Genomic DNA, 14,198 nt, shown 5'->3' on the forward strand with positions numbered 1-14,198 from the left:
TGGCTAAAGAGATTGATTGATAAGACTAAATAATGTTATATAATATATATAGATTCCCTTAGTCCCACAAATAAAGATTGATTTAATGGTGTACCTCATTCTCTCCATCATTTCCCATATAATTCTATCTTGATAATAATGAAGTTTTGGATAAGATCCTTATTTTCTCTTAATTCAACATGATTAGATGGAAACCATTCTCACTAATCTCCCTGTCCATGCATGGAAAAATGACATCATGAATAATAACAAGTTCAATCATAAATAACAACAAAAACAAAAAGAATAACATCAATAATGTGATTCAAATATTGTACAAATTAATCTATTTAATTATATCCACTAGCTATCTCATATTAAAAACTATATAAATATACATATATCATGAACCTCATAAGAGCACATCACAATATTAAAACTTAATCACAATATCCAAAAGAAAACCATGTCAAAAGACACAAAGAACAAGCTCCCTCCTGGCTTTCATTTCTTCCCATCTGAAGAAGAGTTGGTGCTTCACTTTCTTTACAACAAAGCTTCTCATCTTCCATGCAAACCAGACATCATTCCAACCGTTGATCTTCATCACTGTGATCCATGGCAACTCATCAATGGTAATTATTATATATATGTTATATAGTTTCTAATTTGTCATATTATTCCATGTATATATACATGAATAAATATTATAATTAGTGTATATTGCATGCATTTGAAGGTAAGGCTCTGGAAGGTGATAATCAATGGTACTTCTTTACATATAAAGCTGAAAAGGCCGAAGACCGGGTCTCCGGCGATGGATATTGGACTCCGGTCACCGAAGATGAGCTGGTTTTTAGTGGTGAAAACAAGGTTGGTGTGAAGAAGAGTCTTGTTTATTGCATTGGTGAAGCTCCGGAAGGGATTAAGACTAGTTGGCTTATGCATGAATACCATCTTTTGGATGAACTTGTTTCTAACCCTAACCCTAATTGCAGTAGAAGAAGGTCTTCTAAGAAGAGAAGGCATTCAAGAATGGTAAGCATGCATTGATTTCATTTATTTTAGAGTTAATTATTGGAAAGCCCTCCAAAACTTTCTAGCTATTATATATATATATATATATACATCCTTAATTAATTCATGTTTTTGGTGAAGAGAATTTATTGATAACTTTTTTGAGGACTTTGTTATAATTAATTTTTAATTTTATTGTATTAACAGTGAGTTGTGTTTGATAGGAAGATAAGAAGTGGGTTATTTGCCAAGTTTTTGATACAAGTTATGGAACACAAGATGAGAATGAGATGGAGCTCTCATGCATGGATGAAGCCTTCTTATCTTTAAATGATGATGATGATGATGATGATGATGATGATGATGATGAAATAAGTTTTCCAAATTAGTTTGGTTGTTATGTGAAGTTCCTTGTAAATATAAATTAATCAACTTTATATGTTTTATGTGTTCCTTTTCTTTTTTTGGATTTCATATTGTTGTTTATTTTATAGGATCTCTCATGTATATATATATAAGTTTCAATGTAAATATCTTGAACCAGAATTTTTATTTTTATATTATAATATGAAATTGGAATATGAAAAAAAAAAAAGGTGATGATTAATTAGTTAATTAATTAATCATTAATGATTAAAGGCCCAAAGCCCAAAGAGAGATGGAGAAGAAGCCCATTAATGCCTCGAGATTCGTACACTAGGATCGTAACTGATGTGGCATGATTAGTAATTATCTTCAACTTCAAGACGTAGTTCAGAGAACTGTTGGACTAATGACAATTTTTAGAAATAAAAAGTGAGAATTAAATCAAAATTAAATGAGACTTTGACGTCCGCAAAGCCCCGTCTTTCTCTCTCTCTCTCTCGCTTCCATCTTTTGGAGACGAAAATCCAAAGAAAACCCTGAATAAAAATCCCGAACAATCCTCATCGTTGCCAAACCCTAATCCTAGGGTTCTTCAGGTGAAGTTTTTGGATCATCTCTGCTTCGGAAGTGGTTCTGGTATCTGTTTTTTATATATTTTTTTCGTGAAAATATGTGAGGAATTTGATTATTGGATTTTTATTTTTAGAGGTTTTATCTTCATTTATTGTTTAAAGATTTGATTTTTCTTTTTCTTTTTATTATTATTATTATTTTTAAGCTTGTTTTTGGATTATAGGATAATTGCAATGAGTTCTTGGGGATTGGTAGAAGAGTGCGGAGTTTGGGCTCCATAGAATCTCTGGGATGTTGAGTGATTGAGTTTCTTTCTTTCTTGATTTTTTGTTTTTTTGTTGTTTTTTTTATTCCAAAATAGTGTTTTTTCTTGATTTCGTTGAGAAAGTTCGCATCTTTAGTGGATTATTTCTTGTTTCTTGGGCTCTTCGATGGTGCCACCCGGTCCGTCGCCGAGTGGAGCGCCGGCGGCGATGACGCCGTCGCTTCTCCGGACGAACTCGGGTGTTCTCGGTGGAGGGTCATCCATCCAGTCTCAGCCCTCTTTCTCGTCTTTGGTATCGCCCAAGACTCAATTCAACAGTATCAACAATAACAGCAATGACAGCATGACCTTTCTTGGGAACATGTCGTTGCTTAATCACTCGTTTGGGAATGGTGGGCAAACCCCCAATGCCAGCTTGTTGGCCTCTCAGAGAGGTAGTCTTGGCGTTGGCCGAGCCATTGATATGGTTGGTAGTGCAGAGCCTGATCCTCTTTCATTTCAATCTTCATCTGGTGCTGCTCAGGGGCAGCAGCAACAGCAGCAGCAGCAGCAGCTCCGAGAGGCCAATTCTCAGAATCATCATCAGCAGCAGTTCAGTGCTTCGTTCAGCCAATCACAACTCCAGGGAGCAACCGGTGGTGCAGGCAACTTGGTTCCTGTGAAATTCGAGCAGCAAATGGGTAGCGGTGATCAGAATGTTCAGCAGCAGCAGCCACTACAATCTTTGCAAAGGGGCATTGGGTCTGCCAAGTTGGAGCAGCAATATTTAGATCCATCTTTGTTTCTGCAGCAACAACAGCAGCAGCATCAGCATCAGCAGCTGCCAAATCAGTCACAACAGCAATGGATGTTGCAGATGCAGCAGCTGCGGCAGCAGCAGCAGCAGCAGCAGCAGGAGTTATTGAGGTCCAAAATTCCTCAGCAACGGGTCCACTTGCAACAGCAGCTACTTCAGCAGAGTCTAGTATCTCGGTGTGCTCAACGGTTGACACGCTATATGTTTCACCAGAAGAACAGACCAGAGGTAATCTTCTGTTGTGTGCATTTGACAGAAGCAGAAATCACTTATGTATTGTATCTTGTGGTTGCAGGATAACAATATTGGGTTTTGGAGAAAATTCGTCGCAGAGTACTTTGCTCCCAATGCGAAGCGAAGGTGGTGTGTTTCTCGTTATGGAAGTGGCCGTCAAACAACTGCTGTTTTCCCTCAGGTATCATTTTCTAGATGAAAATAGATTTATGACTTACATCTGGGGTTGTTTTAGAAGAAAATAATTGCAAATTATTTATTCGATTCAGGTATTTATTCTATAGCAAGTACATTTTGTTTTTGGCAATATGGATGTGTTTAGTGAATTTTTGTTTGCAAATCCACAGGATCTTTGGCATTGTGACCTATGCAATTGCAAACCTGGCCGAGGTTTTGGTACGATTATAAATAACATGACTTTGCTTACTATGCTTGCTTTGTTTCCAATTTACTGATAGACTTTTAGATTACTCTTGTTCTTGTTTGTATTTTCTAGATTGTTTCTTATTCTGTCTTGTTGATTTCAGAAATAATTGTTGAAGTTTTGCCAAGGTTGTACCAAATCAAATATGCTAGTGGTACTTTGGAGGAACTTCTTTATGTTGATGTGCCTCGGGAGCACTACAATGCATCAGGTCAACTTGTCCTTGATTATGCAAAAGCTGTCCAGGAGAGTGTGTTTCAGCGCATGCGCATAGTACGCGAAGGCCATTTGCGTGTTGTTTTTAATCCAGATTTGAAGGTAAGTGCTTTCATCATTAAAAATGCTCTACTTTGCATATTGTCTTGTAAAATTTTTTTTAACACGCAAATTTTCTTTTTGTAGATTGCTTCATGGGAGTTCTGTGCTAGGCGCCACGAGGAGCTTATACCTCGAAGAATGATGATTCCACAGGTAAAACTTGTATGATGATAATGTCGTCATTTAGATGTGGATGACAAGAACTTTGTTGTGGCTTGCTTGCAGTTGGGCCAACTTGGGGCTGCTGTTCAGAAATACCACTCTGCCCTCGTGAATACACCTTCTTTCTTGCCTGCACAAGATTTGCACAATACTTGTGATTCGTAAGATTTCTGTTTGTTTGATGTTTTCTTGTTGTCTTTTTAATCTTTTCGCATTAAACAAGAAACATTACAAGACCTTTCAACTTTTTGTTTTTTCCTCAAAGAGATGGTTTTTCCTTATGAAACTAGAGTAATTATTAGATATATTTTTGTCTGTAACTTTCTTGTACTACAATTAATTTCTTCTCTGCTATTTACTGCAAACCGCAATTCAGGAATGGAATATTAATTAGGATCAGGAATTTATTACAGGTTTGTGATTTCTGCCCAGCAATTAGCCAAAGCTGTAGAGGTGCCTCAATTAAATGAACTAGGGTACACAAAAAGATATGTTCGGTGCCTTCAGGTAGGTTGTGTTCTGTTTTTGCTAGTTTATATCATAGATAGCTGGCTCACGAGCCTTATGAAATTGTCTCATTTAATCGACATAAAATGTGTTGCATGGTTTTAAAGTTAAGCATATCTAGAAACTTATATAATTAGGGTTTGAATAAACTCCATTGCCTACTTGTCTTGCAGATATCAGAGGTAGTAAATTGTATGAATGATCTCATCGACTACAGCAAAATGACCGGCTCGGGACCAATAGGTGAGCATTTGCTTCTTCTTTCTTCCTCATTATTTTAATGTTCTGATTAAGCAGAGATTTAATCATATGATCAAAGAGCACCGAGCACTTCAGATTCTTCAAATATATCTCTCTTCACCTTGGAATGTTCGTAACTATTTGAAAGAAATATTTCGTCTTTATATTGTACCCATCTGTCTCTTCATTTTGTACAGCTAGCCTCATCAATTTCCCTCGAAGGACTTCCGGTATGTCTACTGTTCATTCTTCGCAAGCTCGACAACAACTAGAGCAGCAACAGGTAGCTCAAAACCCGACTAGCTTTGCACCACCAACCACATTGCGCCAGAATTCAATGAATTCCAGACAAGATAACCAGATGAAGTCTGTAAGCCTGGCTAGTTCAGTGCCTCCATCCCAACCAAACACATTGCCCCCCTTTACATCCCCGGCATTATCGACATCCAGTAACACCACAGCCATACCAGTCTCTAATCGCGGCGCACCTTTGAGGCAACCGACTGACACTGAACACGATGAATCACCAAGCTCAGTCGAGCGGATTCTGCGAGAGTTAACAGCTGGGAATCGACAGCAACAAGACAACAGCAATCGAGTTTTGGGACGGATTGGATCGGTGAAGAACTTAAACAATAATAATCTTCAGTATGATTGGAGAACCTCTTAGAAATTTCGGCATTGGATTGCTTGAGCAGAAACAAAATTTTGGCCATCTAACTGCAGAAATTCAATGTAAGTTTGAGCAGCATTCTCTTATATCTCTTAGTTCACATATACATATATATATATATATATATATATTAACGTACATATAGTTCTTAGCTTTTGTTACCACAAAACTAGCTAGCTTTCCACAAATTTTAACTGATGATAGAAAGTATATTGCAGACTTTTTCATCATCTCTTGGTCCATTTCTGAAGTTTTGTACAACAAAATAAGTGCAATTATGTTCTTTTATGTTTGTTCTGTCTTTTTGAGTTTTGTTCTGTCAAAACATTACCAGTTCTTTCTGAAGTTTTGGTTGATTTTTTGCTGTATTTTAAGGTGGTTTTGTTTTTGGTTTGTGTTTTGAGTTGATATCTTGCTTGTGTCAAAGCGCAAGGGGAATATTAAATCTAATTGGTCAAGTGTTTAAATCTGATTGGTCCGTGTGAATATTAAAACTTTAAAATTAAAAAAAAAAAAACAGCGGCAGGTGTTGACCTTCAGATCTCAAGAAAAGAAAAATATTTTAATTTTATTAATTTAAAATGGAAGATAAAATGTCATTATCATCTTTTAAAAATAAATCTCAACAAATAAATCTCAACAAGATATCCAAAAGCCCAATATCTTAAAACCGTAAATTTTAAATATAAAAAATAAAGATAAATGATTTGAGATGGATATAAATAAAATCAGTATAAAATCAATAAAAAAACGAACAAGATAAGAAAGTATTAATATATAAAAATCAAAATTAAAAACAATAAACACATGAAATTAATGAAAAATAATTTTATGGACTCGGTTGCGTGGTAATTATTATTTATTATATGATATAAGGATATATTAATAATTATTTTTTAAAAATTGCTAAAAGTTATTAGGCTTGGTTTTGTCGTAACAATCACGGAATTGAGTCCGTGAACAGTGGGACCATCTCGAAATTAAAAATATGAAAAGTAGTATTTAGGCTTGTTTGGATTAGTTTTTGAAAAAACCATGAAGTGCTTTTTTATAAGTTAAGCATTTCTGGATTAAAAAAAATTGGTCGTATTAGTTTTTATGTAAAAACATGACCATTTTTTTTAAGGGTTATTTTTTACCTTATTTTTACAGCTTCGGCTTCTAAAAAAAACTAATCAAAACACAAAATATATATATAAAAAAATACTAAACTTACTTTAGAGAAGCAATTTTTTTCTAAAAATACTTCTGCTAAACGGGAGAAAAAACAAAAAACATTTTTTTTAAGAAGCTAATCCAAACAAGGCCTTTATGAATCATTTTGTATTATGTATCCAAGCAAGATGTGAATACATAGGACACTTAGGGAAATAATGATTGACCATTGTATGTAAGGTTACATAATGATCGAGTTGTTTGAGTCTTTTTTTCTAAATAAACATAAACGAGCAAATTATTACATAATGATCGAGTTGCTTGAGCATGAGGCTTGATCTGTTCAAGCTTGCTTTGAATAACTTGGTTTATTGCAAATTATTATATTAAAAATAAAGCAGAAAATTCAATAAGGTCTTTGGGTTGTGTTACAAGCTTGGTTTAATCTCACATCGCCTAATTAAAAGGGAGTTCATATGCATATATGTAGTAACAACCCCACTCTATCATATCTGGTCTTTTGGGATTGTGGGTCCTCTATTGTGTGCAACATTAGTGGTCTTTTGTGCTAGGTGAAGGTTTTGACCAGTAGAGGGGCTGATCCAGGGAGGGTTTTGACCTGCAATAAACCTTGAGAACATCGGATCATCGACGAAGCAATGTTGCAAGTTTGGTTAAATTCCATATCACTTAATTAAAAGAGAGTCCATGGATATATATATATATGGAGGGTAATCGCCCTATCAGGCCGATTTTGTGGGGTTGTGAATCCCCACTGTGTGCAACAGGTTGTTTGGGTTTCTCAACTCAAAATGAGTCATCATTTGTGTTCTTCATCAAAGTGCACCATTGGTCACTATTGGTACTCATCCATCATATTATGACATCAAATATGTGGCAATAAATAATTAAGGGTTCTAATTATGTTGAGCTAAAGCTAGGTTTTCTTAGGTAAATTAAACTCGAACTGGATTGGTTTTCTGTAGAATTTGGGAAATCTGATGAAGAGGGTAATTTCGAATTTTAGTAAAATCTATGTTAAGGCCTCCCTGAAAAATTATATCAAGCTCTATCAATGTGGAAGGTTAGTAAATACTTATTTGAAATTTGTCAACAATGAATGTAAAAATAGTTATATTACTTGTCCTCATTTTTTTAAAATATTTTTAAAAAGTTATTTGATTTTGTTTTAATTTTGTTTTACTTGTCATACTTGATGTTTTAATTTGGGTTAAATGACTGCTATAAGAATAAGACGCACTCTAGGCCCTTGTAACAACCGAAGCGCAAGATATTAATAAAAAAAAAAGTGCTCATTCAAATGAAATATGACGCATATGAATAAATAAATAAAATTATGTATAACATAATATATATATAATATTTTATGATTAAATATCCTATTAGTTTTAAGTTCTAACGCCTACTTGGATGGATGATATTCAAAGCACTTAATTAAATATTGGTAGTTGGTTAATTAAAATTCTTAGAAATGGTTGACTTTTAAATGCCATCAAATTTGAAACAATTAAAATAAAATCCTAATTAAATATGGGTGGTTGGTTGGCACTTTTTCTAAAAAGTCTATTATTCACTAAAATAACATTAAACGTGTCTTTTAATTTCTACTCTAAAAACTACTCTTTTTTGAAATACTAGTTATTTTTTTAAAAAAAATTATTCCCAAATAATTGTAGGTGTTATTTTTTTTTTTTCAATTTTACTTTAATTTAATTTTCTAAGTTATATAAATAAAAATAATTATATTCATAATCCCAAGATAGATTATGATTCTAAAAATAGAATAATTTAATAATTTGGTCCATTTTTATGTTAAATTTTGAAAAAATAAATGTTACTTTTAATTCTTGTACAAAATCCTTAATCCTTAATCAACATATATTTTCAAAGAGTAATTAAAAAAAACAATCAACAATCAATTTCAAATTAAACATTTTACAATTAAACACTTTTTTTAAGCATACTTCTCTAAATCGATTGGACAAGCTTAAGATGCCTATATTAAAAAACGCTAAGGCACAGTTCGATCTAAATTCTAAAGATGCTGATTACGTTATATCAAATTTAACGGCCATTGTGCAACCACCTCTTGTTCACATCTCTTTTATTTACTCCTCCCGAGTCTCAATTTTTTGATAAAGCACCAAACTATAACTTCTTTTTTTTTAATTTTAAGATCCAAACTTCAATTTGAATTAAAATAGTTACTCAATTTCAATTTTGTTTACCAAATAATTACTATAAAGATTAAAGATTTTTTTTTTTTATGTAAAAGCCAAAAATTCTATGTCATAACGTACATGATGCATATGCACCCAACTAATTTGTTTACAGAGAATTTTTAAATATAAGATCATAAAAAATAAATCGGATTCACTCAGATAACCACCAAGTGAAATAAAATCAAACTTGAAAAATTATATTGATTCAAATTGAAATTTGGATTTCAAAATGAAGAAAAAAAACATGTTCTATTAAAAAATTTATCAGTCCCTACTTCAACAACTCCACAACAATTCTATCCTACTGATCTCTAGCATTGCGCTACTTAACTTCCAACTTTTTTATGAGATATTTTACGCGGTTAGGGCGTGCAAACAGCTCATGAAATTTAGTTTGTCTTTAAATGAAGTAGGCTGCCAAACTTTTTCAATTTTAGAAAAAAGTTCAGGTAAGCTGGAGATTGGTTTATTTATTTAATAAAATTAATACGCTTTAACTCAAACAAAAGAGAGAGTTGGGTCCAAACGAACGCATGTCGAGCACACATGGCTCATCCCGGCCTAGGCTTAAGCTTTGTTTTGAGTACACCTATTGATGGCTGGCTGGCTGGCCATCTTCTAGACATACCTTCAGTGGCTCTCGCATATGGGACAGCAGGCCATCCATACCTCTTGGATGTTTTTCACCAGTGCCATTCCTTCCTTTCTCTGTTTTCTCTATTTAATATTACAATTACAAAAAAATTATATATATATATATATATATATATATCGTTTACACGTTACTTGGCCATTCTCAGGTCCTTATTTTTAAAATAGTGGAGTAGATGCGTTCACTTCAGCGCAACCATGGACTGCACACAAAAAGTAATAATAATGTCATGAATGGAGAGCAGCGTATATCACTCAGATGATTGCAGAGATGAGTCACCAAAACAAGAAGCCATAGTGCTGCCGTGCAAGTAGATCTCCTGGTAAATTAGAAGCATGGGCATGGTTCCTCCCATTTTGTGGCCTTCCTGTACTCTGTTTTGAAGTACATGTTGCCACTTGCCATCAATAAATTGTAGATAATGTTAAATTATAAGTGAACCATTTATTGTACACCTAATAAGCTATACAGCACTGCAAAAATTCTTATTGAAAACATAAATGATTTTCATCTTATTTGTAAGGATGCCATCTAAAGGAGTTGCTTGTCACATGAAACAAAACTTGTACTATCAAAGACCAAGCTAATAATTAACAAGAAACTAACAGAGTGTTGAAAACTATTTCCTTTCCTGATTGTTTATCCGATGGTAAGTTCATTATTATTCCTTCACGAAACTACTTGTGACAGAGATCAAAACACTGTCACAAAACACTCTATATTCAATCAACTGAAGAATAATATGCATTATATATATATATATATATATTTGTGCATAATGATTTATTAAACCTCTACAATTAATGAGTCCACACCTTGATAGTTTCATTAGAGCAAGAGTTGCGTCTAAAAGCTTGTATGTCAATAGACGCCCATCCGTGCCTTTCCTTACCTCTTGAAGATGATAAATCCCATGAAGCATGGATCGAGCATCTTCCTTTTATTTCCTCTTCAAGTCCTCTTTAAAGATAAATGAAAACATAAAAGAAAGTAAGGCAGACAAGAAAAAAATGGTTAAGCTACATTACGGAAGCAGAGAACACAATAACCTAACAGTACCTATCAAACCAAAGAAACACATTGGTCCTAATTATGCTAAATTGTCCCTTTAATACCCCCGATATGAATTGTCTGTAGAAAGTCCCTCAATTCAATCGGGAAATTCAAGTCTAATCCTTAGTGTTCGGTTTTCAATCAGGCAATGCTGAGTTGGTATTTTCACCCAATAAAATTCTTGAAAAAAATAAAAACTAACGCTAACCCTAATCCATCGGGAAATACTACAGTGTGCTCACTCCCAAAGACCCTTCCATAGGGATCTCAAAATCCTTCCCTAATAACAGTAGTAGGAGGGATTCTGAGCTTGGATCGCAGTCCTCCGCCCCAACGGCCTGATCTCCATGAGGTTCCTCGCAGGGAACCAGACCATTCTGGTTGTCAGTAAGGGCAGTGGTGGTGGGTCGGGGGTGAGCGACGCTGATGTGGCAGCAGGATTAACCACTGGGGAGAGGGCAAACTTCAGGTTTGGATCCAATTTGGATCTGGATCCGAATAGTTTCATTATAGTTTACTTGTTGGTAAACAACTTAACCAAGTTTATTTTATTTTTTATTTTTTCTTCATTCTCAAATTTTAATTGGTAAGAATACGTTAGCGGAAAATTCAACGTGTGAATTTCTCTATTGAAAAAATTGAGGGATCTGCTACGAACAATTTATATTAAGGGGATAAAAAGAAAACAATATGACATAATTAGGAAGACCAAATAGAATATTCTACTTAAATAATAAATCCTTGGCCACTCAACCCTAATATATTATCGAGGCACCTAATCTTAACCTCCTAATAACAGGAATTGATGGTTCATAAGTCAGGAAAGTTGCATAAAATGGTTGCGCACCACACCACACACAACACATACACACATGCATGTACATATAAAACAAAATTTTATGAATATATGTTTGGTGCACCCTTGCTGGAGAACCTTCCATTAACATAAAATCTACTGACACAAATTGAGGATAAAAACCTTAAAATAACAAGCCCTGACGAGAAGAAAAGATCTTTTGTTTAAATAGAAATATTTTGCTAAAACCAATCTTTAAAATGAGCTGAACAAACAAATGCGACATTTTTTTTTTTAAGAACAGGACCCATGTTGGACGTGAAAATGAATAATATTAAGCCCAAAGCTGATATGTTTTCAAGACTAATCACAAAAGAAATCTAATATGCAAAGTGAGATAGACAAATGTCATCACCTATGTCACCATAATGCAATTATTTAATCTACCCATCATAATAAGCCCACTATCAGTATAAAATGCATCGCAAGCAGCACATTGATCTTGAATTGAAATCATTAATTTTCCCAACATGACTTTGATCAATGTACCAAGAGACTCCAGGTGAAATTTTAGTAGTTAAATGAAAAAAGAATACTTACAATAGATCAATCCCGCCAAAATTCTGGTGGTGATCTCTGCTCAAATTAGAGACAAATGGTCATCAGAAATAAAACAACAGCCAAGCCATTAGCCAATCAAGATATAACTATCATCAAGTTGGGTATAAACTGCAGACTACCGCTAAATGCATGCCAATCATCAAATTCATAACTGTACATTTAAAAGTTACAAAAAACAGATAAAATAATTTCTTTTTTCTCAACACCATGAAGCAAAAATTCAGCTGCAGTGCTTCTAAAATTTTAAAATTCAGAAAAGACTGCCATCATTGACCATATCTTTAGCATGCTTTCTAACTAAAACTACTGACTAGACAAACAGACGGACACACTATTATCAATGTAACTGGCATTCACAAATAACCCATACCAAGGATTTTCACAAAAATTACATGAAATTCCATTGAAATAATTACTTGAGACTCTTTTCTCCAATTATATACGAGAACAATGGAGCGCATTTTTCATAAAACAGAATTACACCAACTAAGAAGTTTCCAAATTCTTTTGAAACATATTTCTAAAAATTTTAAGAAATATTTTGCTGAATACACCACGTATAGGTAGTGTAACAAATAAAAACATTTGCATTTAAATATCAAACAGTCTTCTGAAAATCGCACGCGCACACACACACATATGGTTATCTACACCATCATGATATCACATATGCACACACAGTAATCACTGTCTAAATAACTGGAATTATCTACAATTTGTAAATAAATAATAGAAAGAAACAAAGATTAATGATAAGGAAAACGTGATCCACATGTCTAATTGAGAGTGGGCTATTCATAAAACTCTCATAAATTAAGGAGGCAAGAAATACAGATTCACGATCAAGGACAACACAGATCCATGTCTAATAAGGGCGGGTTATTAACAATACACTCATAAAATAAGTTTTAAAAAAACAAAGATTCATGATCAAGGACGTTAAAAATACACACAGAAAGACCAACAAAACTAAAAAGCAGGGCATTGGCATCAGCAAATTTCTCAACTCTTGATTCTTGAGTTAAGGTAAAACAAAAATTAAAGACATGATAAAATCACGAACCTGTACACTGTTGTTAACTTGAATGCCATAAAAGTATCCAGACCTCGTGTGGTTATTGAAGAAGGGAAACCTAACCTCCTTCTTGCCCTATTCAGTGGGCAATGGCCAGTTAACAAATCAAGAACCAAGGTTCCGAAAAATAAATCAAGGAAAAACGTAGATAAATAGTAGAAAAGAAGGGTGAAATGATTCAACCTTTTAGAAGGCATCCAGACCAAGTGCAGGGAAAGCCGGTTCCGTGATATGAAAAGGAACGCTGTCAATCGTGAGAGCTCCTCCTCCGCTCCATGTCTCCCTGAACCCACTCCTTCTCCTTAAGAAATCACACAGATCTTGATAAAAATTCGAAGATGAACACCAGAACATTGCAAGAAAACCAAAAATAAATCCAGAAATCAACAAAATGGGTTCAAGAAAACCCTTGAAATCTGAAAAACCAGAAATCTAGCGACAAAACCCTGTTTCTGAGATGACATATGACCTGACCTGATTTTCGAAGAAGAAGGAACCCGTGAAGATGGAAATCGAAATCCTCGGAAGCGGAGAAGTAGTTGTAGCACCACCACCACCACCACCACTACTAGGGTTTGGCGTCGGAGCAAAGAGACGAAGCGAGGGAGCGGGAAAGAAAGAAAAGAAGGTTTGGTGACTGAAATGAAGAGAGAGAGAGAGAGAGAGAGAATGAAGCAACATGGAGACTATTTATAGTGGTCCATAGTTTCTGAAATAGCAGTGCTAAATGACGTGATTACCCCCATGTTACTTTATGAGAAATTTGAATTACAAATGGGATTAATTTTGAGCATCGTTTATTAATTAACATGCTTTTCTTTTTCAGTCTAGTGAACGGTAATTATGCTTTTGGACTTCGTTTTCTAAAGCAACCGCACCGGTAAAATCTAAAAGCCAATGATGAACACTCTCAATCACTTTGGCATATATTCCCAAAATATCTTCACCAATAATAATAATAATAATAATAATAATAATAGTAAGTTAGTAACACAAAAAATTCCAAACCTAAATTATTAAAACCGTTAACTTTATTTTATTTTATTTTT

General features: G+C 34.1%; 3 protein-coding genes across 14 annotated transcripts; 2 read left to right on the plus strand and 1 right to left on the minus strand.

The window, feature by feature from the left end:
• The first annotated feature begins 387 nt into the window (after positions 1 to 387).
• LOC120270768 (NAC domain-containing protein 104-like) lies at positions 388 to 1,554 on the plus strand. Of its 2 annotated transcripts, none has more exons than XM_039277837.1 (3): positions 388 to 614; positions 719 to 1,017; positions 1,221 to 1,554. In XM_039277837.1, exons 1-3 carry the CDS (start codon positions 446 to 448, stop codon positions 1,383 to 1,385), a joined length of 633 nt encoding a protein of 210 aa, XP_039133771.1. In that variant the 5' UTR covers positions 388 to 445; the 3' UTR covers positions 1,386 to 1,554. The 2 variants fall into 2 exon arrangements, with proteins under 2 accessions (XP_039133771.1, XP_039133772.1); XM_039277838.1 differs by having other exon boundaries at positions 1,225 to 1,410.
• A 281-nt stretch (positions 1,555 to 1,835) lies between these two features.
• On the plus strand, positions 1,836 to 5,692 carry LOC120270078 (transcriptional corepressor SEUSS-like). Of its 4 annotated transcripts, none has more exons than XM_039277075.1 (10): positions 1,836 to 1,958; positions 2,159 to 3,224; positions 3,292 to 3,411; positions 3,578 to 3,626; positions 3,758 to 3,972; positions 4,057 to 4,125; positions 4,198 to 4,295; positions 4,548 to 4,641; positions 4,815 to 4,884; positions 5,079 to 5,692. In XM_039277075.1, exons 2-10 carry the CDS (start codon positions 2,367 to 2,369, stop codon positions 5,549 to 5,551), a joined length of 2,046 nt encoding a protein of 681 aa, XP_039133009.1. In that variant the 5' UTR covers positions 1,836 to 1,958; positions 2,159 to 2,366; the 3' UTR covers positions 5,552 to 5,692. The 4 variants fall into 4 exon arrangements, with proteins under 4 accessions (XP_039133009.1, XP_039133010.1, XP_039133008.1 ...); XM_039277076.1 differs by having other exon boundaries at positions 1,844 to 1,998; XM_039277077.1 differs by lacking the exon at positions 1,836 to 1,958 and having other exon boundaries at positions 2,441 to 2,634; positions 2,724 to 3,224.
• Positions 5,693 to 9,209: 3,517 nt separating this feature from the next.
• LOC120270079 lies at positions 9,210 to 13,804 on the minus strand. Of its 8 annotated transcripts, none has more exons than XM_039277086.1 (7): positions 13,624 to 13,804; positions 13,333 to 13,450; positions 13,138 to 13,224; positions 12,054 to 12,089; positions 10,497 to 10,564; positions 9,884 to 9,978; positions 9,213 to 9,806 (listed from the first exon to the last, which is right to left on the minus strand). In XM_039277086.1, the coding sequence occupies exons 2-6, from the start codon at positions 13,344 to 13,346 to the stop codon at positions 9,932 to 9,934; spliced, it is 252 nt and encodes an 83-aa protein (XP_039133020.1). In that variant the 5' UTR covers positions 13,347 to 13,450; positions 13,624 to 13,804; the 3' UTR covers positions 9,213 to 9,806; positions 9,884 to 9,931. The 8 variants fall into 8 exon arrangements, with proteins under 8 accessions (XP_039133019.1, XP_039133020.1, XP_039133018.1 ...); XM_039277084.1 differs by having other exon boundaries at positions 9,884 to 10,001; XM_039277082.1 differs by having other exon boundaries at positions 9,215 to 9,806; positions 9,884 to 10,001; positions 10,420 to 10,564; positions 13,333 to 13,432.
• Between the last annotated feature and the right edge of the window lie 394 nt (positions 13,805 to 14,198).

This window comes from Dioscorea cayenensis, chromosome 10 (genome assembly GCF_009730915.1).
Source record: "Dioscorea cayenensis subsp. rotundata cultivar TDr96_F1 chromosome 10, TDr96_F1_v2_PseudoChromosome.rev07_lg8_w22 25.fasta, whole genome shotgun sequence".
NCBI lineage: Eukaryota > Viridiplantae > Streptophyta > Magnoliopsida > Dioscoreales > Dioscoreaceae > Dioscorea > Dioscorea cayenensis.